The sequence below is a fragment of the Nerophis ophidion genome, linkage group LG08 (assembly GCF_033978795.1).
Source record: "Nerophis ophidion isolate RoL-2023_Sa linkage group LG08, RoL_Noph_v1.0, whole genome shotgun sequence".
Lineage (NCBI taxonomy): Eukaryota > Metazoa > Chordata > Actinopteri > Syngnathiformes > Syngnathidae > Nerophis > Nerophis ophidion.
The window spans coordinates 65,987,458-66,010,692 of NC_084618.1; the positions used below are offsets into that span (position 1 = coordinate 65,987,458).

Consider the following 23,235-nt stretch of genomic DNA (forward strand, 5'->3'; position numbering starts at 1 on the left):
AACCAGGACTTAGGCCCAAATTTGTCAAACTTTTTTGTTTATTTTATATTTACTGGCATGCATTCCAAAGTATTATTTCCTGAGCATTTAATTGGTCTCATAATCCAAATTGAACTCCTGATATGTTATTCCAATTAATTAAGATTGGCCTGCATGAATAATTTAACTTTTGGTACAATATTTTGTCTTGTTATTTCTTGTGAAAATATACTATGAAAAATATACAAATACTGTCAAGGCATGAGTTACTGCTTAACTCTTTTTGTGGTTTACTGCGGTGCTTCAAACACTTAATTCCACTTAAGATGAACGTGTGTGCTGGTTACAAATTTATTGTATGGTCTTTGTGCACTACAATGTCAAACTACCAGTTTTCCCAAATATTAATAAAATGATTGCATTTTGTCTAGTTATAGTTTTCACAACCAATGTGACACTTTAATGCACGTTGTCTGCAACAAGTTAGCATGTTTATTGCTATAATACAAAACAGACATAAAAAACATACAAATATAACATTTACAAAAAAGTCAAGTTTAGACTAGAAAAAGAGCCTTCTCAGTACAGTTCAATATCTCCTCTGCCTGGGGGAGAAGATGGTGTTGGGGTTGCTGTCTCGCTCCCGCTCCTTGTCACGCTCCTTCTGGCTATTGGGCGACAGCGCCTCCTCCAGCTTCTTCTCGCTTTTGAAGAGATCCCGCCCCGTGCGCCGGATATGCTCCTCGATTTTGCGGTGGCGCTTCATGTCTGATAGCACCTTGTCCAGCCTCGCCTCTCGTTTGACGGAGGAGCGAGCAGATGAGCCTGTTTGTAGGAGAGAAAAAAACAATTTATGTCAGAGTACTTTGAAAATTGATGGGGTGCAGTGGAATGGAATACACACCTGGTGTTCTGCGTCTGTTTATGAAGGAATTTTTCGGGGTCGTTTGCGTTTGCTCCTCATTAAAATCAAACTCTGTTGGAGTCGGCGGCCTGTGGATAAAAAAAACTCAGTTTGAGTACACAATCCTTGCAAAAAAAAAAAAAGGCGCCAAAATGATTTACTAACTTCCGCTCCCTCTCCTTTTCCTCCTCTGCATCGTCATCATCCTCCCTCTCAGGTGACAGGGTGTTTTCGGGCGTGGGCGGCCTCCTGGGAAGAGGCACAAAGTTGAGCTCCAGCATCTCGCCTTTATCCAGTAGCTCATAGAGTCTCTTGATCTCGGCAGGAGCGGGCATCCAGTTTTTGGGGTCCTCCATTTCCTCGTCGCTGTAAACCAGCTCCCATTCGCTGTCCTTGTCTGCATTGGGCGTCCCTCCTTCTTCCACAAGTGATGCGTCTGTTTGAAGCGCTATTGTCTGTGCATCACCCTCAAGCTCCCCTGTTTCTTGTGCTGGAAATAAAAAGAAAAAAAGTGACATGAGAGAATAAGATGACATTTTGTGTAAACAAACAAAAATAAATAGTTTGGCATTGATATCATCACACTCCTCAGCCTTCCCAGCAAGGTCTATTCAGGCGTACTGGAGAGGAGGCTACGCTGGATAGTGGAACCTCGGATTCAGGAGGAACAGTGTGGTTTTTGTCCTGTTTTTGGAACTGTGGACCAGCTCTATACTCTCGGCAGGGTCCTTGAGGGTGCATGGGAGTTTGCCCAACCAGTCTACATGGAGAAGGCATTCGACCGTGTCCCCAGGGATGTCCTGTGAGGAGTGCTCAGAGAGTATGGGGTATCGGACTGTCTGATTGTGGCGGTCTGTTCCCTGTATGATCAGTGTCAGAGCTTGGTCCGCTTTGCCGGCAGTAAGTCGGAGCCGTTTTCAGAGACGGTTGGATGCCCTCTGTCACCGATTCTGTTCATAACTTTTATGGACAGAATTTCTCAGCGCCGTCAGGGCGTTGAAGGCATCCGGTTTGGTGGCTGCATGATTAGGTCTCTGCTTTTTTTAGATGATGTGGTCATGATGGCTTCATCTGACCAGGATCGTCAGCTCTCACTGGATCGGTTTTCAGCAGAGTGTGAAACGACTGGGATGGGTGTCAGCACCTCCAAGTCCGAGTCCATGGTTCTCGCCCGGAAAAGGGTGGAGTGCCATCTCCGGGTTGGGGAGGAAATCTTTCCCCAAGTGGAGTTCAAGTACAGTACCTCAGAGTCTTGTTCATGAGTGATAGAGTGGATCGTGAGATCGACAGGCGGATCGATGGCGTTTTCAGCAATGCGGATGCTGTATCGATCCTTTGTGGTGAAGAAGGAGCTGAGCCGGAAGGCAAAGCTCTCAATTTACCGATCGGAGCTTTGGATTATGACCTAAAGGAAAAGATTCACGGGTACAAGCGGCCGAAATCAGTTTTCTCCGTCAGGTGACGGGGCTCTCTCTTACACATAGGGTGAGAAGCTCAACGTAAAGCCGCTGCTCCTCCACATCGAAAGGAGCCAGATGAGGTGGCTCGGGCATTTGGTTAGGATGCCACCCGAACACCTCCGTAGGGAGGTATTTAGGGCACATCTGGGGAAGACCCAGGACAAAGAAGATGGATGGATCATCACCCAGCAGTTGAATTTCCCTCATGCACTTGAAATATAACATATGTTTACTTTATTTTGATCAATGTTTACCTTTTTCATCCTTACTTGACCCCTCTTCCTCTGCAATAGCTGGCATCTCCGCATCATGTTTCTCTCCGGTTTCTTCTTCTTTCTCTTTGCAGGCTTCATTTTTATTTTCTTCGTCCTTTACACCCAGAGCCTCAATGCCCTGTCTTAGGGACGAATCTGTTGCCTCAGCCTGCATACTTCAATGCAACGTAAAAGTCTGAGGAACAAGACGACAATAAAGTTAAGGTATAGTAATAGCTGTGCCAGGCATGTAGAACTTAACAGGTGGTGCACATTAGCAGATCAGCACCATTAAACGAACATTCGTCAATTTCATTTCATTAGCTAATATCAAGCCATTGTGTTATTAATGAAAAGTCCTAAACACAACGCGAGCTTCTTAAGATGTCATTATTACCAAATGTATGGCGTCGTGGCTGCAGGCAGCGTTCTCGTCGGTGAAATATTGAGTAAAGTTATCTCCCCATGTGAGTTAAATGGCTAGGACTCTCCATGAGGCTAGCTTAGGAGTATTAAACAACAAAACACGGACGTAAACATAGCGCCATTTTGGACCGAATAAACGGCTTGCACGGATATGCGACTAAACATCATGTGGATTATGTCGAATGTGGCGAAAGTGCGGCAGCCCTTCGCAAGGGTAGTTTCGGAGACCTGTTAAGGCGTCATTTCCGGTGTAGCCGAGCTGAGAATCAGGCGGGAATTACATTTATTCAGTTATCTAAAAAAAGTGTTTAATTTTAACTAGTACAAAAATACACATATATTCTTACTTACTACTGCATTCCATGCTGTGAATATTTTTCAAGATAAAAACATGTATTAGACTTTGGCGAGCTCTGATTGGCTGTTGTCATTTCCGGTTTTGTGGCCCCTATTTTAAAAATGTTTCCGTTAGCAGTTGAGAGGTTCGCCTCGCCATTGTTAAAGAGCGGACAACACAAGTTTGCTGAGGGCTATATTTCAGCTTCGACAGAGGTATTCCTCCTGGTATTTAGTAAATAACAGCGGTAAGTGATATATATATTGAATTATATACATAATATGTGGAATTTGAGTCTTTAAGGGGGGTTTCGCTTGATTGTTACCCGATAGCTAAGGGTCGTCGTCACTCGAGCACCTTTTCCTTTCGGAGGTTTTACTGTTTTTATGTAGCTTTTTATTTTTTTAAACGGTGACACACATAAAACATGTTTTCCAGGACTGCTAAAGAGCCAAACCATGGCTCAGCGTGTGCTAACATCAGAGAGTGGAAGCAAGAAAGCTTCCCAGGTGAGAGTTGCTGTTCGTCTGCGTCCCTTTATGGGCCAACACGATGAGCGAGGCGAGAGGCCTTGTGTGAGAGGTCTGGACTCCCAGAACTTGGAGATTATCAACTGGAGGAATGCATCTGAAACCGTAAAATACCGGTAAGTCATGCTCACACTGCCATTAATTGTATTGTATTAATGCTGTTAATGTGGTTTTAAGCTTTGACGTGTTCCACGGTGAGCAAACGACACAGCAAGAGGTGTTCCTTTCGTCAGTGAAGCCCATTCTGCCACACATCCTGAGGGGGCAGAATGCTAGTGTCTTTGCCTATGGGCCAACAGGAGCTGGTATGTTTGGCTGCAAATTTGATAACGTGATATCGCAGAGATTCTGCATTAGAATGGTTGTTGCGTAACTCAGGGCTTTAAACTACAATAACATTAAAGGCCTACTGAAACCCACTACTACCCACCACACAGTCTGATAGTTTATATTTCAATGATGAAATATTAACATTGCAACACATGCCAATACAGCTTTTTTAGTTTACTAAATTACAATTTTAAATATCCCGGGAGCTTTTTCTTGAGAACGTTGCATAATGATGACGTGTACGCTTGACGTCACGGGCTGTTAGGAAATATGAGCGCTGCGCACACACACAGCTAAAAGTCGTCTGTTTTAACGGCATAATTACACAGTATTTCGGACATCGGTGTTGCTGAATCTTTTGCAATTTGTTCAATTAATATTGGAGAAGTCAAAGTAGAAAGATGGAGTTGGGAAGCTTAAGCCTTTAACCACACAAACGCACGGTAATTCCTTGTTTAAAATTCACGGAGGTGAAACTTTACTATGGATCACAGCAAACATGGATCCCTACCGAATGTCAACCAGCAGGTTTCGGTGAGAAAATTGTGGTAAAATGTCTCCTCTTACCGGAGATCAGCTGAGCTTGTGTCGCCCATAAAGCTGCTGTCAACTTCCCTGAGACACTGGCGTCAAGACACCCGTGGACACACACTTCCGACTATCAGGTACTGTTAAACTCACTAAAACACTAGCAACACAATAGAAAGATAAGGGATTTCCCAGAATTATCCTAGTAAATGTGTCTAAAAACATCTGAATCCGTCCCAATGCAATTGCGTTTTTTCCAACTTGTTTTTTTATTTTTTTATTTTCTAGTCTGTCGCTATCAATATCCTCAAATACGACTCATTCATCCTCGCTCAAATTAATGGGGAAATTGTTGTTTTCTCGGTCCGAATAGTTTTTTGTTGGAGGCTCCCATTAAAAAAAAAATGTGAAGATATGGGGAGCCATCAACATGTGACGTCATCGTCTGCGACTTCCGGTAGAGGCAGGGCTTTTTTGTTAGCAACCAAAAGTTGCGAACTTTATCATGGATGTTTTTTACTAAATCCTTTCAGCAAAAATATGGCAATATCGCGAAATGATCAAGTATGACACATAGAATGGACCTGCTATCCCCGTTTTAAATAAGAAAATCTCATTTCAGTAGGCCTTCTAAATTTGATGTGCAGAAGTATTAAAAAATCGAATACAATTATGCGTTGGCTCTGGCTCTTAAACCGGGTTCGATCGAACCCAAGGGGTTCGGTGAGTCGGCCTCAGGGGTTCGGCAGAGGTCAAAACACACCCGACTCATCGTGTAACTACAAATGAATGGGTTGTACTTGTATAGCGCTTTTCTACCTTCAAGGTCCTCAAAGCGCTTTCACACTACTTCCACATTCACCCATTCACACACACATTCACACACTGATGGAGGGAGCTGCCATGCAAGGCGCTAACCAGCACCCATCAGGAGTAAGGGTGAAGTGTCTTGCTCAAGGACACAACGGATGTGGCAATGTTGGTACTAGGTGGGGATTGAACCAGGGACCCTTGGGTTGCGCACGCCTCTCCCTGTCTGCGTATTACAGATGCGGAAACAGCTGACTAATTTGCAGGTGTGCAATTTGTTGTGAGTTTATGCACTGTTGGGTTTTGTTGTTTGAACAAGGTGATGTTCATGCACGGTTCATTTTGTGCACCAGTAAAAAAAACATGGTAACACTTTAGTATGGGGAACATAGTCACCATTAATTAGTTGCTTAACAATATGCAAATTGCTAACATATTGGCTCTTAAAGGCCTACTGAAATAAGATTTTCTTATTTAAACGGGGATAGCAGGTCCATTCTATGTGTTATACTTGATAATTTTGCGATGTTGCCATATTTTTGCTGAAAAGATTTAGTAGAGAACATCCACGATAAAGTTTGCAACTGGAGTTTGCAACCGGAAGTCGCAGACGATGACGTCACATGTTGATGGCTCCTCATATATTCACATTGATTTTAATGGGAGCCTCCAACAAAAACAGCTATTCGGACCGAGAAAATGACAATTTCCCCATTAATTTGAGCGAGAATGAAAGATTTGTGTTTGAAGACATTGATAGCACTGACTAGAAAAAAAAAAGTTACAAAAAAAACGCGATACGGATTCATATGTTTTTAGAGACATTTACTAGGATAATTCTGGGAAATCCCTTATCTTTCTATTGTGTTGTTAGTGTTTTAGTGAGTTTAACAGTACTTGATAGTCGGAAGTTTACGTCTACGGCCGGGTGTTGACGCGCAGTGTCTCGGGGAAGTCGACGGCAGCTGTACGAGAGGCACAAGCTCAGCTTCTTACCGGGTAAGAAGCGAATTTTTGACCACAATTTTCTCGCCGAAACCTGCTGGTTGACATTCGGTTGGGATCCATGTCCGATCTGATGCATAGTAAAGTTTTACCTCCGGGAATTTTAAAGGGGAACATTTTCACCAGACCTATGTAAGCGTCAATATATACCTGGATGGTGCAGGAAAAAGACCATATATTTTTTTTAACCGATTTCCGAACTCTTAGGTGGGTGAATTTTGGCGAGTTAAACGCCTTTCTGTTTATCGTTCTTTTTGCGATGATGTCAGAATGTGACGTCTCCAGGGTAATACAGCCGTCATTTTCATTTTCAACACATTACAAACACTGGGTCTCAGCTCTGTTATTTTCTGTTTTTTCGACTATTTTTTGGAACTTTGGAGACATCATGCCTTTTTTTTTTTTTCTTTGTCATGAAAAAGGGATGTTTTTGTGGTTGGTGCACTAATTCTAAGTGTATATTATGTTTTGTATGTTGATTTCATAAAAAAAAAAAAAAATAAATAAAAAAAAAAATATATATATATATACATATATATATATATTTTTTTTAATAAAAATGAAAAAAAATTTTTTCTGCGGCCCGGTGTTTGTGGACCACTGATCTAAAGTGTACAAGCTTTACTATAGCCTGTAGAGGCCATCAGGCCTCTACAGGCCTTGGCATCACTGTAGACAATGATTTTAAACTTGACAAACAAGTCAATGGCGTTTTAAGATCTTGTTTTTATCATCTTTGTCTTTTAGCAAAGGGAAAACCGTTTTTATCTTTTAACCTTTTTGAGGTCCTAGAGCCAGCTCCAGCTCCTGGTGCCCAAGACCAGACTTAAAACTAGGGGAGACAGGGCCTTCTCTGTGGTCGGCCCTAAGCTCTGGAACACTCTGTCCCTCCATATTCGAATTGTTCCCACAGTGGAGTGTTTTAAGTCTCATCTTAAGACCCATAGCTCGATTGGTAGAGTGGCCGTGTCAGCAACTTGAGGGTTGCAGGTTCGATTCCCGCTTGTGCCATCCTAGTTACTGCCGTTGTGTCCTTGGGCAAGACACTTTACCCAACTTCTCCCAATGCCACCCACACTGGTTTAAATGTAACTTAGATATTGGGTGTCACTATGTAAAAGCGCTTTGAGTCACTTGAGAAAAGCGCTATATAAATATAATTCACTTCACTTCCCATTTTTATTCTCTGGCTTTTAACACTACGTGAGCTGTGTTGCCCTCTGTGTTTCAAAATTTTGATTTCTATTTACTGTTTTAATTGGTTTCACCCTTAAAATAATTTTTAATATTCATTTTATATTGGTTCTATATTTATTTCTATTTTTTGTTTTTATTCAGTCATTGGTGGAGCTCAGGATGGTATTTGAATGTTGTTTTTAATATTGTTGTGCAGCACTTTGGAAACATTTTGTTGTTTAAATGTGATATGTAAATAGTGGATTGGATTGATGATCTGGAGCAAGAGTGATAGCTCTATAAAATAATCACATTCTTTGAACATTTTTAAAAAGATTTTTTAGCAAAATGTATTGTGATGTACAATTAGTACATAGTACATTTAGCATACCCCTTTTGGTTGAGGAATTCACAATCACATAATTTTGGTCTTGACCTCTGTATTTAGGATGAGATAATCGCAGATCTTCAAGATGTAACCTTTTAATCAAATTTGAATAATAGGATATTGACACTGGTTTGGTGGATTTAAAGATTCCTTTTTAATTTCTTAATGAAATGCGTATTCGGTGGGTAGATTTTGAAATGTATTGTATTTTGTTTATTATATGTTGATGTATATTTTAACTGTGGGTCCCTGTCCATAAGCTGTGTGCTTCAACAGATGACCCTTTTGCAGAACGGACTCTGATATTAACAAAAGAAACAATAATGAAATACAAAACTTTATATATAAATAAAGTGGTCTTGGCCTCAGACTTTCAAAGTGGATACAAGAGGTCTCACTCTGCATCGTTCTTAGAACCTGTGCACATTTTATTTGACAGTGGAATTACATGGAGTGAGCCTGTTTGTCAGTCATCAACAATCTTTGTTTCAGTGTGTGCAGGCGATGCCTACTTGCAATTCTCCGTCCACCACGCTTTTTCTTTTGTAAAGTAGCAGTAGCAACGCTCACTATAATGTTGGAGCTGGAACTAATCATTTTGAAACAACCGTCACCACTTTTAAAGTACACATTGCTTTCAAACCGTATGAAAATATGTTCACAAAAGATGGGCTGTGTGGGCCTTAGAAATTATGTTGGAACAGACTATTTCAATTCAACAATCAGAACAAACAAACAAGTAAACATGCCTCTTTTATTTTTTTTCAAATATGTACATTGAAGAAAAAGTAATTTACATTTTTAAACTGTTAAAGAAGGAAAAACTCATAGGGAAAAAATAAATAATAGCACCATAAAACATGTGTAAGGAAAAACTAAAGAAAATACAACACAAAATAAAAGCATCATCACCTCCAAACACATGCTCCTAGGGATAGGCTATTTGGCAACACTAAATTAGCCCTTGTCTGTGAGTGTCAATGTTGTCTATCTGTGTTGGCTCTGCAATGAGGTAGCGACTTGTCCAGTGTTTACGCTGCCTTCTGCCCGATTTAGCTGGGATAGGCTCCGGCGACTCTGAAAGGGACAAATAGTAGTAAATTGATAGATTAATTTTTTTTTTGTCTTTAAAGTAAATTGTCTGTCTTTCAGAATGTGGAAAGTTTCATAGCCTTCAGGCTTGTTCCTGATGGGTCGTGGTTAGGGCCTTCACTAGCCATCTGTGTGTGAATGTGGAAAATGGTGCTTTGAGTACCTTGAAGGTAGAAAAGCACTATACTACTGTAATCCATTTACTATTTGACTACCGTTTGTATATGACTGTCTGCGGTAAGACATTGGCATTACATTTGTTATAGGTGGCATTAAAAAATGCAATAAAAACGTTGGTTTTGCTGATACCTGCATCAAGACATAGCAGCAATACATGTTTCTCATTTTTAAGGGACAGAGACTATTATTTCAAATGCAAAACATTACAAGAATGAAATCTGTAGAGGGGACATATTGGGCTTTCCAGTGATGGGTGATTTTTATTTATTGATTATTTTTTTTTGAGTTTGTAAAATTAAATAGAGAATGTCTCCCCAAAAATTAGCTACCATAAAGAGGCAAATTGGGCTGATAATTAAAGTTAAAGTACCAATGATTGTCACACCAGACTAGACGTGGCGAAATTATTCTCTGCATTTGACCCATCACCCTTGATCAACCCCTGTGAGGTGAGGGGAGCAGTGGGCAGCAGCGGTGCCGTGCCCGGGTATCATTTTTGGTGATTTAACCCCCAATTCCAACCCTTAATGCTAAGTGCCAAGCAGGGAGGTAAGGGGTCCCATTTTTATAGACTCGACCCGCCCTACTTGCTTCTGTTGAGGTTGTGTATTATGTAGCCCGGGAGAGTTTGGGCTGCAAGCTGTTCTGGGTATTTGTTCTCTTGTGTTTAAGTTGTGTTAGGGTGCTGATGTTCTCCCAAAATGTGTTTTTCATTCTTGTTTGGTGTGGCGCATATTTGTAACAGTATTAAAGTCGTTTATACGGCCACCCTCAGTGTAACCCGTATGGCTGTTGAGTAAGTACGTCTTGCAGCCACTAACGTTGTTCTGCACAAGTCTCGCACAACATTATTTAGAGTTGTCACTTTAGTTGTGTTATGTGCGCAATGACGAGTTGTAGAGCACTAGTTCTCCTATAGATGGTATGCTATGTAAAGGTATGCCAAGGGTTAAGTGAGATTTATCAACATTTAAAAAAAATAGCAGTGAGTCATAAATACTTAAATATATTTATTGGATAACACTTCAACAAAATATGAATGTAAGTTCACAAACTGAAAATAAATGCAACAATGCAATATTCAGTGTTGACAGCTAGATTTTTTGTGGACATATTCCATAAATATTGATGTTAAAGATTTCTTTTTTGTGAAGAAATGTTTAGAATTAAGTTCATGAATCCAAATGGATATCTATCACAATCCCCAAAGAGGGCATTTTAAGTTGATGATTACTTCTATGCGTAGAACTCTTTATTTATAATTGAATCACTTGTTTATTTTTCAACAAGTTTTTTAGTTATTTTTATCTTTTTTTCCAAATAGTTCAAGAAAGACCACAACAAATGAGCAATATTTTGCACTGTTATACAATTTAATAAATCAGAAACTGATGACATAGTGCTGTATTTTACTTAATCTCTTTTTTTCAACCAAAAATGCTTTGCTTTGATTAGGGGGTACTTAAATTAAAAAAAAATGTTCACATGGGGTACATCACTGAAAAAAGGTTGAGAACCACTATTGTAGAGGACGCTAAAGGCAGTGCAGTCACGGCAGCCCTTAATAATGTCAGTCGGGGGAAAATGGGACACATTCGGGAAAATGTTTGCATCGGTAGATTTTTTTGAGGTGCACTGAAATTCAGGAGTCTCCCAGAAAAATCTTGAGGGTTCATAGAAGGTGAATTCATTAAAAAGTGCATGTTGGATTGTTTAAGAAATGTTTTCTCGCGGCCCAGCCTCACCCAGTTTCTGCATTCAGTGGCCTCCAGGTAAATTGAATTTGAGACCCCTGCTCTATAAATGTGTATGGTCACATTTACTGTATTGTGACTTAGAATGTGACAATACATATAAGTGTAAATGTGACCATACTGCCAAATATTTTTTAATCAGATAAATCATGCTTTTTATATGTGATTAATCAGTGAATTACTTGCTTGCATAAAAAATAAATTGACACCTCTAATTTAACTGTCAGAATATCTTAAACAAAACATTTTGCAAATTTTTTTACTTGAATGTACCTTATTTGCTCAACGAGTCTCATCTGGGTGTATTTTGAAGCAACATTTTGCCACCGAGCACAAGAGTTGGAGTCTTTTCACTCATCTTTGCACTGGCATATGCATTGACCTGATCAATCAAATAACCCACACAGCCTTTCAGTTAACCATGTGTGGTTAAGGTAAAGTAGCATGTGGGGTCAAATTAAATCTGTTGATTTATCTGCGTTAATACAATATTTTTTTTTTGTGATTTGATCACATTCGTTAGATAGTAAAATTTGGCAGCACTCGACTAAACACATGATATTGAGACAGAAATCACAGTCTGTTATGTCAATAAGCTAAGGCGATTTACTTGAATTAGTTCTCTTATTCTTTGAAGTATATATCAAACCTGGAACTTTACAGTTGCTGACACGGCCGCTCTAATATGTAATTATAATAAGGCAAGTACTGTATTCCTTAATATAAACTCTGATTTCTCTGTTTGTCATTATAGTTCGAACAACAAATTTGGCATACTTGCTCGTTTGGCACATTTGACTTTGCAATCATATTTTTTCCTCCTAGCTTTTGTTACTCTGCAGTGCTTCTCACTAGCGAGTCACGACTAGCAAGGCTCTTTGTCCTTGCATTAGGCATCCTACTTGTGTGTAAACTGGTGATTCTGCCTCCACCCACAGAGACAAAGATTATGGATGACTGACAAGAAAAGTCACCCCGTTCATTAAATTCTGCAATTGAATAAACAAACTCCGGTCTTGAGAGGAAAACACAGAGCGAACCCTCTCGTGCCCTGTTCGAAAGTAAGGGATGAAAACAATGCAATTTAACAATGATGGTAACGTTATCGGGTTAATTTTTATTTATTGCTCTGTTAATATATTAGCCCAGGATTCGTGGAAGCTATTTAATGTGATTATTTTTTGGGGGTTTAAGGCAAGACGCATACCATGTTGGGGAGTTCAGAGGAGCCGGGCATGATTCCTCATGCCGTTCAAGAAGTCCTCAATCTGGTCAATGGTCGAGATGACGAGGGGTGGGACTACTCCATTGGCATGTCTTACTTAGAGATCTACAACGAGAAGGTATCTTGTATTTTTCATAATGTTTTTAAACACCTTTAACGTGGTAGTAATGTTTTTTTGTCACACAGGTGCTCGATCTATTGTCACCAAGCTCCCAGGATTTGCCGATAAGAGAAGACAAGGACAAGAACATCCTTATACCTGGCCTCACTCACACAACAATCACGTCTTTTTGGGATTTTGACCGCCAATTTGTTCAGGCCAGTCTCAATCGTACCACAGCATCGACCAAACTGAACGAGCGCTCCAGCCGAAGTCACGCAATCCTGCTCATAAAGGTTTGGTCAGAGCTTTTTTGTGTTCCTTCATGGGTAGTCCTACTTTTGAATTTGGGTGGCTTGTGGTGGTAAAAGTTTACAAAAGAAACTTAGTGGGTCTTGGCCTCTGTGCTGTAGGCTAGGATTTGGTAGCTGGTACTATATATAAATCCTCTCTTGCAACATTCCCACTAACAACTGTTTTACTTTACTGGTAGAGGTACAAACACATGTCACATGTTCCTTTTTAATGCAGTCTCTCAACCTACGCAAATGACATTTTCGTCCATGCAGGTGGTGCGGACTCAGCACGCCCCGCCTCACCGCCAACAAACGGGCAAGCTTTACCTGGTGGACCTGGCTGGCTCCGAAGACAACCGTCGCACCGGCAACCAGGGTATCCGTCTGAAAGAAAGCGGGGCCATCAACCTGTCGCTCTTCACACTCAGTAAAGTGGTGGACTCCCTCAACTCGGGAATCTCCGTGCGCGTTCCCTACAGAGACAGTAAACTGACGCGCCTGCTTCAGGACTCTCTTGGGGGCTCAGCACACTCAGTCATGATCACCAACATTGCCCCCGAGTACAAGTTCTACTTTGATACCTTCAGCGCGCTCAACTTTGCGGCCAAGTCGAAGCTCATTGTAAACAAGCCATTTACGTGTGAGACTGTGGCTGTGCATCCAGGTGAGTCATTGATCACATATATAGGAATGTGTATCGCTATATTTAACCATACAGTTGCAGCTTCTTGTTTTTGCTGCTATGAACGCGTTTATGTTCGAGTGACCGTCTTAAGCCTGGTGTATACTCTCACATAGCTCACGTAGTTTCATCTCGTCTCCCCTCCCTCTGCGTAGCCTCCCAAAAAAAATCCTAGATTCGCGACGCAGAACGCAGAGCTGTGATTGGTTAGTTTTTGCCTGGGAAGGTCCCCAAACATGGACGAGCAGATTTTGTGCTTGAAATACACATTATTGTATAATTATAAAACTGGGATTAAACATTTGCATGAAAACTGATATTGTATACTTAATATCTAGGTGCGCTTTGAAAATAATTACTGAATGTGTGTTTTTCAGCTTATTACCGTGTTATTCGGACTATAAGTTGAGTTTTTTTCATAGTTTGGCCGGGGGTGCGACTTATACTCACTCAGGGGCAACTTATGTGTGAAATTATTAACACATTGCCGTAAAATATCAAATATTATTTAGCTCATTCACGTAAGAGACTAGACGTATAAGATTTCATCGGATTTAGCGATTAGGAGTGACTGATTGTTTGGTAAACGTATAGAACGTTCTATATGTTATAGTTATTTGAATGACTCTTACCATAATATGTTACGTTAACATACCAGGCACCTTCTCAGTTGGTTATTTATGCGTCATTAAACGTACACTTATTCAGCCTGTTTTTCTCTATTCTTTATTTATTTTAAATTGCCTTTCAAATGTCTATTCTAGGTGTTGGGTTTTATCAAACAAATTCCCCCAAAAAATGCGACTTATGTTTTTTTCCTTCGTTATTATGCGTTTTCGGTAGGTGCGTATTGTACTCCGGAGCGACTTATACTCCAAAAGATACGGTATGTTGTTGTGTTCAGAACAAATCATAAAGTGAAAGTACAAAAGTATAACTTTTCTCACGAATCTTGTGCGAACAGGTTCAATTTCGACATATGCGTGCACACACGTCTTTTTCTCTCACATACATTGTTTTTTCTACGTCAATCTTTCAGGCACGATATATTTACAAACAACAATCTGTCTTTTACCATGTCCCGAACATCCATTTAAAGTAGCCTGATTATTGTGAATCCTTATTTCCGCTGTAGACAAAGTTTTCGAGGTTGTGGTTCAGTGGCTGTATATAGTCACTCTTCACAGGAAAGAAATACACAGTATCTAGTCTGCAGTTGCTCCTTCTGGAGACACTGCTCCTTAGTTTACAGGTTTAGTTTGGGGGAGGGGGGGCACGCAAGCTACGCAATGCGAGAGTATATTCCAGCCTTTACATGTCATCCAAGGAGCTTTACTCCCATGAGTGGCTGAAAAGTCACAAAAAACACTAATAATATGGCTGACTCAAGCGGTGAGTTAAAACTGATCGATGCCCTAGCATCGCTGAAATAGAAGAGTGGACTCTTTTTGGCTTTTATAGAATGGATTACACAAAGCTGGATCAGGACTTTGCAGTATGTTATAGAGGACATATTATGCAAAACCAACTATACCTGCCTATTTGTACCTGTTTGTTTTAAGTATTTGGGATCAGCATAAGTCCAGAACATTTTAAATCAAACCATGGAGACATGTTGGAGATACTCAAAAAAACAAAACAATCTTGCCTCTTTTCATACTTTCTCCAAATGAGTCACCTAGAGTTTTCACAAACTGTGACATTTTGCTCACCGGTGATGTCAGCGGATATCTAATCTATTTAATCACTAAAAACTACAATATGGATGGCGGGGGGAAGACTTTGTTAAAGTGGAGGCACGCAATTAAGAAAAAAACAATGCATCCTAAACAGACGGTCAGAAAGCAGCTGGAAAACGGTCTGTAAAACATTATCTATGCAAAAATTTTGTCTGAAAGACGACCATTACATGTTATTTAAACCACAAGTAAGTGTTTTAATGTAGAAAAAAACATAATTTGACTCATTAAAGGCCTACCGAAATGAGATTTTCTTATTTCAAACAGGGATTGCAGATCCAGTCTATGTGTCATACTTGATCATTTTGCGATATTGCCATATTTTTGCTGAAAGGATTTAGTAGAAAACATCGACGATAAAGTTCGCAACTTGTGGTCGCTAATAAAAAAGCCTTGCCTTTACCGGAAGTAGCAGACGATGTGCGCGTGACGTCACGGGTTGTAGGGCTCCTCACATCCTCACGTTGTTTATAATGTGAGCCTCCAGCAGCAGGAGCTATTCGAACCAAGAAAGCGACAATTTCCCCATTTTAATTTGAGCGAGGATGAAAGATTCGTGGATGAGGAAAGTTAGAGTGAAGCACACAAAAATAAAGGGACGGCTCCAGGCGGCAGTTGGACCGTGTCGGATGTAATTAGACACATTTACTAGGATAATTCTGGAAGATCCCTTATCCGCTTATTCTTTTAATAGTGTTTTAGTGAGATTGTAAAGCCATACCTGAAAGTCGGATGGCTGCTGTGAACCCCAGTGTCTCTCAGAGAAGCCAATGGAGGAGCCAAGATCACAGCTGCCTTTTTGAGCTGCAGGAGGAAGTCCCATAATCCACTGAAGTCTCCGGTAAAAGCCGACTTTATATCACAATTTTCCCATCCAAAAATGAGCTGGTTGAGGTAGAGAAACATGTTCGCTCGACCGCTCTGTGTTAAAGCTTCACAACAAACAAAGAAACACAGGCTGTGTTTCGGTGCTAAAGACCGCTGCAATCCACCGCTTTCCACCAACAGCATTATTCTTTATAGTCTCCATTATTAATTGAACAAATTGCAAAAGATTCAGCAACACAGATGTCCAAATTACTGTGTAATTATGCGATGAAAAGAGACTACTTTTAACCGTTTGTGGTGCTGGGCTAATATGTCCCCTCCAACCCGAGACGTCACGTGCACGCGTCATCATTCCGCAACGTTTTCAACAAGAAATTCCGCGGGAAATTTAAAAGTTTAATATAGTAAACTAAACCGGCCGTATTGGCATGTGTTGCAATGTTAATATTTCATCATTGATATATAAACTATCAGACTGCGTGGTCTGTAGTAGTGGGTTTCAGTAGGCCTTTAAAAGGGCTATAATATACAAAACCAACGTTTCTGACCTGTTGGTACCTGCTATTGTGTATCTTGGGATATGCATAATCACGAAAATTTTAAATCAAACCAAACAGGCATTGTGAAAATATTTATAAAATAATCTTACCCTCCTTTCTACTGAACTTCCGCCTAACAAACTGTTTGGAATGTGCACAATTGGTGATGTCACAAACTGGGAAAAACCATCAGCGGTATGATATAAATGTACGTCAGAGTGCCTGGCGCATGTCCGCCATTGGAGTCCATGCTGTAATCAATATGCACTTTGTTTTTCTCTATCCTCTTGTGTGGCAGACTCTGTCGAACATGCACACACATCCTCATCTTGAATACAAAATAGTGTATAGTTCTAACTTGGGAACAGCAGAATCACTATGGAAGTGACAAAAACTACAGCAATGTGGGCAGGTAGAAGACAGTCGAAGTGGTGGCACGTAAATAGGACCGCCCACAAAATGCTGCAACAGAAAGCGCCCGTAAAACATAATTATGCAAAATGATTACCAAAGAACCACCAATACATGTTATGTTGACCTCACGGAAGCATTTTAAATGTAGGAAAAAAAATCCTAATATTGCCCCTTTTTTCAAGTGTCTCACATAGGGGTGGAAAGTTTCCGGTAAATTTCTGGAAATTTACCACTGTTGGGAAGTTTGGAAATATTGACCATTTTTTGATTATTCAAAGTTGGACACCGTCCATGGGAATATTTGGGAATTAATGGAGAATTACAATAATTATATATTATTGGGCACTTGTCTATATTCTGCTGCATTTTTGACGTAGCTCTTTGCACACTATTTGCAAGAGTACACAGCCTTTCCACCTACATTGGTTGGGGTGAAATGTCTCCACACATCAGATGGTGTATGTGGCATTATTCTGTTTGTATTTATTTATTTTTGTTAAACACTAATGCAATGCCACACACATACATAAATAGTCAGCCAAACAATTGGAGTAGTCTTTACAAATATTTTACTGATGGACAAATGAATAGAAATAGGCTAGATGAATAAATGAACACTCAATCAGCATGCTAAATCAAACTATAACCTACATTCTTGTATGACAACAGAATGGCTAGCAGAACATAAGGCAAAGGAAACTAAATGTTTTGATTTAGTATTGGCTAGTGGAACTTTACAGATCACAAAAAAACTAAATCCGGATGACCAACATTGTTAGCATAAATGAATGAGATTTAACAGAGAAAATTAGCATCACTGCTAACAAAGAAATATTTTCGGTTCATTATGAGACTGTGGTGGTACATAAACGTAGCTCGCTAGAGATATTGGCCCCAAAATTATTTAACAAGTACAGGAACATCTAGCTAGCTTGAGTAGAAGTCTGCTGGAGTAGTCTACAGTCATACAGTAACCAGCAATTACACCCCTATTAAACTTAAATACCATAGATCAAATATATTTACCCCAGTAATATCATCAAAACTTACCTGACTAGATGAAGTCCTTGGGCTCAAATACTAGTGTGGTCTCAATAACCCTGCTGTAATGTGTAGCATGCTGGAAATTATCTGTGCATGTGATGGAAGAATGTACTGCACGTGTGATGGAGGAATCCACGGTGAAGGGTTGAAATTCTACTGAATTTGCATTAAGTCAGGTTGTTTTAGCTAATGATCATGCTGCAAGACCTAGCATGTTGCATTTTGTATTCCCATATATTCCTGTTAATTCCCATGGAAAGTTACCAACTTTGAATATTCCTGTAACTTTGCAACCCTAGTCTCACATAAATTCGAAATACGGGCACAACCAGCCACAGGTCTGCCAGTGACACCACCACCCTGAGCTGAGTAAAAGAGATGGTGATTTTCTTATCAAACACTTATTTGTGTATTAGATTAAATCTACTTGAGAGACTTGAGATGTCATGTTTCCCGAATTAGTTTAAAACTGTTATAAATTATTTTTATGAACAGTTTGTGCTGTAGTTGAATTATGTTGCAAAATATTAATTTTATTATTCTGACATTAAGTTTTGTGGTGTATTAAATATTCTATGAGGATACAATACTCTTTTGAGATATCCAGCCCTAATACAGGTATTTTCATTGTTGCGAATGAGCTCCATTAATTAACTTAATTTGGGTGCTTAAACACAAAACTGGCTCAAGAACTAGTAAGAGCACATGCACGCTGCAGAGAATACACGGCTCAATATTGGCCGCACTTGTCTTGACTGGTCTCAACAAACATTAATCAGGATAAATACTTGTTTTAATGTTTACCCGAAAAGTGTAAGGATCATAAATGTCTTTATTGCCCAAACAAAACAGGCTACATAATCCTTAAGCATGATAAAATATGTGGTCCTTTTGAAAGCGACAATAAGACGTAAAACAACAGTCATGCTGCTTTTCCTACCTTTTCTACTTTGTCCTTTCAATAAGCCATCTGGATGAATATATTTTATTACGTTTCATTTCTTGTTTTATTTAGTGTTTTAATTGCTTTGTTTTATGTCTGTGTATTCTATGTGTGTGTGGAAAACAACTCTTAATTTTCCCCTCCTTTGGTGCCTTCATCTCCAGTGAAGCGGGCCCGAGAAGAGCACGAGACGGCGAGCGCTGGCGCCCACGCCCGCAAGAAAAAGCAGAGGGAGGAGAAGAAAACAGAGCAGGATGCCTCCTCACCTTCAGCTCATCTTCACAGGTAGAACACTGCAGAGTGCACATGCTCCTAATGAACACCTAATGTCGCGCTCTGCCAAGACTTTGCAGATAGTAGCCATCTGTAGCTGATGTGATTTCCCATGACGCCTTGCTTTCATGCCATCTGCCTGCAGGTGTGCACAACAGTCTATTGATCTCTTATATCTGTGTGCTCCCCTCAGTCTGTCAGAGCCATCGGTGATGGACAGGCTGATTGCTCTGGAGAAACAGATTAGCTGCCAGGACAAAGACAATATGCTCAAAAATGTGGCCCAATCTCGCAAGGAGATCCAGGTAAATAAACTGCATGTCCTATTTGGGCAGCAACAATTAATCAATGAATTCCATTAAGAAACAAGCTTTGATTTATATTCTTTTGCTTTAATTATTTGATCAAGTGTAACTAATAAAAGCTGATCAACTCTAGACTGAATGTATTGCACAGAACTTAAGATATACGGACATGTTTTTTCTGCAATAGAGCGCACAGGAGAGCGGTGTTTTGTGGCAGAAAATCTGAGTGGCAACAAACAGCGGAGACTTATTTTTATTTTTAAAATGTTAATGTGCTAGAGTTAAAGGTGCAATTTCAATGTCGATTTTTTGGAAAATAATGTAGATTATGGTAAGCAAAAAAATCTTGTTTATCCCAAATATTTCCCCTATAACAGCGTTTCCCAACCTTTTTTCCACCAGGGACCGGTTTTAATGTATGCAGTATTTACCATGAATTGATTAACGTGGACCCCGACTTAAACAAATTGAAAAACTTATTTGGGTGTTACCATTTAGTGGTCAATTGTACGGAATATGTACTGAACTGTGCAAAATACTAATAAAAAAAGGATCAATCAATTTGCATGGACCGGCTTTCTAAGTGTGGCAGATAAAAACAGCAAAAAAATTATCCTTTGGCTACAATCTGGCATATTAACATTGCATATGTTCATTAAAACGTGCGTTGTCCAATGTACTATAACATAGGAGTTGTAATATACATCTATTAACAAGCTTATTGGTGTTTAGTTGGACAGGCGAAAGTTATGTTGGAGAAAATGCGGTAGTTCATATTTTAATTAAAAGGTTTCTGTGCGGCCTGGTAGCAAATGCATCACGGACCCCGGACCAGTGGCTGGGGACCACTGCCCTATAAGACAAATTGATAGATTACTCGATTTTAAACTAATTGATAGCAACGCTATCTCACATAATCCTCCTATTTTTACAACTGTTTTATATCTTGAAAGACGCTACTATAAAAGTCAACTTTAAAGAGGAAATGTTTTTGGAATTTTGCCAATCATTCTGCATGCTTGCGTGAGACAAGAACACGTGTTTTTTTAAATGCATTCTAAAATGTAAATAAATGCTAACAATGGAGGTAATGAGTTTTTCTGTATCCACCTAAAAACACCTCCATCAGCCTTTTGCTCTAAGTATGTACTGTAGAAACAGACACATTCATAATGACATGTAATGTTTACGTATTGTGGTCATTTTAAGCAAGCGGCAGTGTATCCATAATAATCACAACGTTCGTTTTTCCCTTCAACAACGCTACTAGTCACGGCAGACTTCATGAGAGCCATCAAAGACTACTTCGGGGGAAAATTATGAGGCAGAAACTTATGTTTTTTAGCCTGAATATACAGATGATGAGCTACATGTTTTAGAAGCTGTGTGCTAAACATATACAGCTGCAGTGAAACTAAGCATTATGCTGCAGTATTGCTAAGTGCTGATTAAGCAATACAAACCATGAACATAAAAAAATGATCACTTACTGTACATCGTCTGCTCTCATTGGGATGCTAACTGATGTTCATATATTCCCATTTAAATGAATAATTAATTATAATCCTCGCACAGGTTTGAAAAAAGTGTCGTCAAACGAGTGTCTTTGTGCCTTTTTCACCACCTCCTGATCTAAGTTGAATGTCAAAGTTGAGAAACTTCTCTGTTAATTGCTACAAACTCACTATTCAGGTGGCAGGCATGATTTATAATCTAGAATCCACTTTCACCAACTCAGAGGCGATACAGCAGCAGCTCAGTATGTCAATACTATAGCTGTATGAGCTAGTTAGCGCTCAGCGATCACAGCACCACTTAAAGTAGTTCCTTAATGTTAGTGCTTATAATAAAAGTATTGCTAATATGTAACATTAGGTCACAAGATGTAAAATGAATTTTGGCGGTTTTTACATGTTTTTTTGGGAGTACTTCCGTTAGCAGCATTGTTAGCCACCTCATACTTTAGAATGCGTGAAAAGAGATGTGTTCTTGTGTTACATAGCGATTGTGAAAAATAGGCTAAATTACAAAACAAAGTTCAGTTCCCCTTTAATATACGAGGGTAGTCTGTCTAAAGCGTGATAGCAGCGTAGATCTGCTGAAAAGGACTCCAAACACAGCCATGATTGTTACAATAGCCGATACACAAGTGAGTACCAAGATAATTGCATATAGTCACGCATGGTGGTCTGAAGCTGCTTGATTGCTGCTGGCACTGGGAAGCTGTCTCATTAAAATATAAAATGTGGTACGATACTTGATATCAAACCTTTCTACTTCCTCATCCAGGAGCTGAAAGAGAAGCAGAAGGAGCTTGAGAGGAAGGCCCTGCTGTTAAGTCGGCTGACTAAAGAAAAGTCAGTGAGTGAGGAGACGGGCATCCGCAGCAACACGGCTCCTCTGCAGCAAAAACTAGCCGTCACGTCAAAGGTCAATAGAAAGCAAGCAGTCGTGCAACCCCTGCAGGGTCAGTCCAATAAGTTCTTTGCTTGACCAATTCATTCATGTGACCCTTGTCTAACCCAGTGTGCTCTTTCCTGTGCAGTGACTCCGCTCCAACCACTCAATCAGCAGGCGATCGTTAGGAAGCAGTCAGTCTGCGTCAAGGTGGACAAGGCGCTTTCAGATCACGTGGAGGTTAGAAACCAGACCAGCTCTAATTGAATTTAGACTTTAACAAACCCCCTTTCTGCATCTGTAAAAGAATCACCATTTTCCAACATACATGTTGATGCTGTTCTTGTCGATACATTAGTTAACAGCATATTAGAAATAGTTCTCAGTGTAATTCAATTAAGTTCTACACCACTCTAGCTACAATATGAGGCAAAATAAATTAACTCAATAACCGGTAGCCTTTCATTCTTATGTTTTCTCTCTAGCTCCCGGATGACAAAGAAAACATGGTGGGGAACTGGGAGTCTCGGCTAGACAGGTGCTTCCTGGAACAGTCCAAACGGAAGATCCTGCAGATCCTTAACACGGGCTCCCTCAAAGAGCTGAAAGGCCTGCAGCAGATCGGTGACAAGAAGGCCAAACTCATCTTGGGCTGGAGGGAGATCAACGGCATCTTCTCCAAGGTGGTATACAAAAGTGTTTTAAATTTTTTTTTTTTTTTTTTTTACAAACATCAGAGGATGACCATAATTTTTACTGTTAAACTGTTCTCTTGCAGCTGGAAGATCTCGCGAAAGTTGAGGGTATGACAGAAAAGAGATTGTCCTCCTTCATGAAGGTATGTTCTTGTATTTAAATGTGATAGTGTACCTAATGAAGTGGCATACCAGTAATATAAATTTTGGTCTTTCTACTTTCAGGCAAACATCTTAAGTGTGATTGGAAAGTAATTTTTTTTTTTTTGGGGCACATCAAGCCATCCATCCTTTTTTCTACCGCTTGTCCCCTATATCAGCTGCACTCTGGCGGAAGGCGGCGTACACCCTGGACAAGTTGCCATGTACCATACAGTAAATAACCACACAAGCTTCATTTTAAGTTTTTGTTGTTGTAACCCGTGGATTCCAGGAGATGGTGCTGCCTCTTCTTTTTATTAAACACCTCACATCCTTGACTTTGTTTTAATGTGATGCATTTTTACACAATGGCTTCAAATGTGACAACAATGACCTTGCTGCGTCTTCGCACACTCACCTTGCCACATCCTCCCTCCACTCTCCCCCCTTCTCTTTTGCCA

At 40.0% G+C, this 23,235-nt stretch overlaps 2 protein-coding genes across 2 annotated transcripts; one reads left to right on the forward strand and one right to left on the reverse strand.

Annotated features, from left to right (window-relative positions):
• Positions 1-308: 308 nt before the first annotated feature.
• Positions 309-3,259, reverse strand: pagr1 (PAXIP1 associated glutamate-rich protein 1). The gene is made up of 5 exons (XM_061909448.1): positions 2,995-3,259; positions 2,598-2,793; positions 1,049-1,373; positions 884-972; positions 309-804 (listed from the first exon to the last, which is right to left on the reverse strand). The coding sequence occupies exons 2-5, from the start codon at positions 2,770-2,772 to the stop codon at positions 569-571; spliced, it is 825 nt and encodes a 274-aa protein (XP_061765432.1). The 5' UTR covers positions 2,773-2,793; positions 2,995-3,259; the 3' UTR covers positions 309-568.
• A 221-nt stretch (positions 3,260-3,480) lies between these two features.
• Positions 3,481-23,112, forward strand: LOC133558227 (kinesin-like protein KIF22). The gene is made up of 13 exons (XM_061909449.1): positions 3,481-3,607; positions 3,799-4,006; positions 4,068-4,195; positions 12,348-12,496; positions 12,565-12,774; positions 13,048-13,438; positions 19,128-19,248; positions 19,430-19,541; positions 21,831-22,008; positions 22,087-22,178; positions 22,424-22,621; positions 22,717-22,776; positions 22,859-23,112. Exons 2-13 carry the CDS (start codon positions 3,819-3,821, stop codon positions 22,886-22,888), a joined length of 1,857 nt encoding a protein of 618 aa, XP_061765433.1. The 5' UTR covers positions 3,481-3,607; positions 3,799-3,818; the 3' UTR covers positions 22,889-23,112.
• Positions 23,113-23,235: the final 123 nt, after the last annotated feature.

What these genes read in the sequence shown, in the direction of transcription:
- pagr1 (XM_061909448.1), bottom strand. Translation starts at nt 2,772, where the DNA reads ATGCAGGCTGAGGCAACAGATTCGTCCCTAAGACAGGGCATTGAGGCT. An exon ending in GTCAAGTAAGGATGAAAAAG is followed by an intron (nt 1,374 to 2,597) that starts GTAAACATTGAT and finishes TTTTATTTCCAG; the next exon opens with CACAAGAAACAGGGGAGCTT. An exon ending in GAAAAGGAGAGGGAGCGGAA is followed by an intron (nt 973 to 1,048) that starts GTTAGTAAATCA and finishes TTTTATCCACAG; the next exon opens with GCCGCCGACTCCAACAGAGT.
- LOC133558227 (XM_061909449.1), top strand. Translation starts at nt 3,819, where the DNA reads ATGGCTCAGCGTGTGCTAACATCAGAGAGTGGAAGCAAGAAAGCTTCC. An exon ending in CCTTCAGCTCATCTTCACAG is followed by an intron (nt 19,249 to 19,429) that starts GTAGAACACTGC and finishes TGCTCCCCTCAG; the next exon opens with TCTGTCAGAGCCATCGGTGA. An exon ending in AATCTCGCAAGGAGATCCAG is followed by an intron (nt 19,542 to 21,830) that starts GTAAATAAACTG and finishes TTCCTCATCCAG; the next exon opens with GAGCTGAAAGAGAAGCAGAA.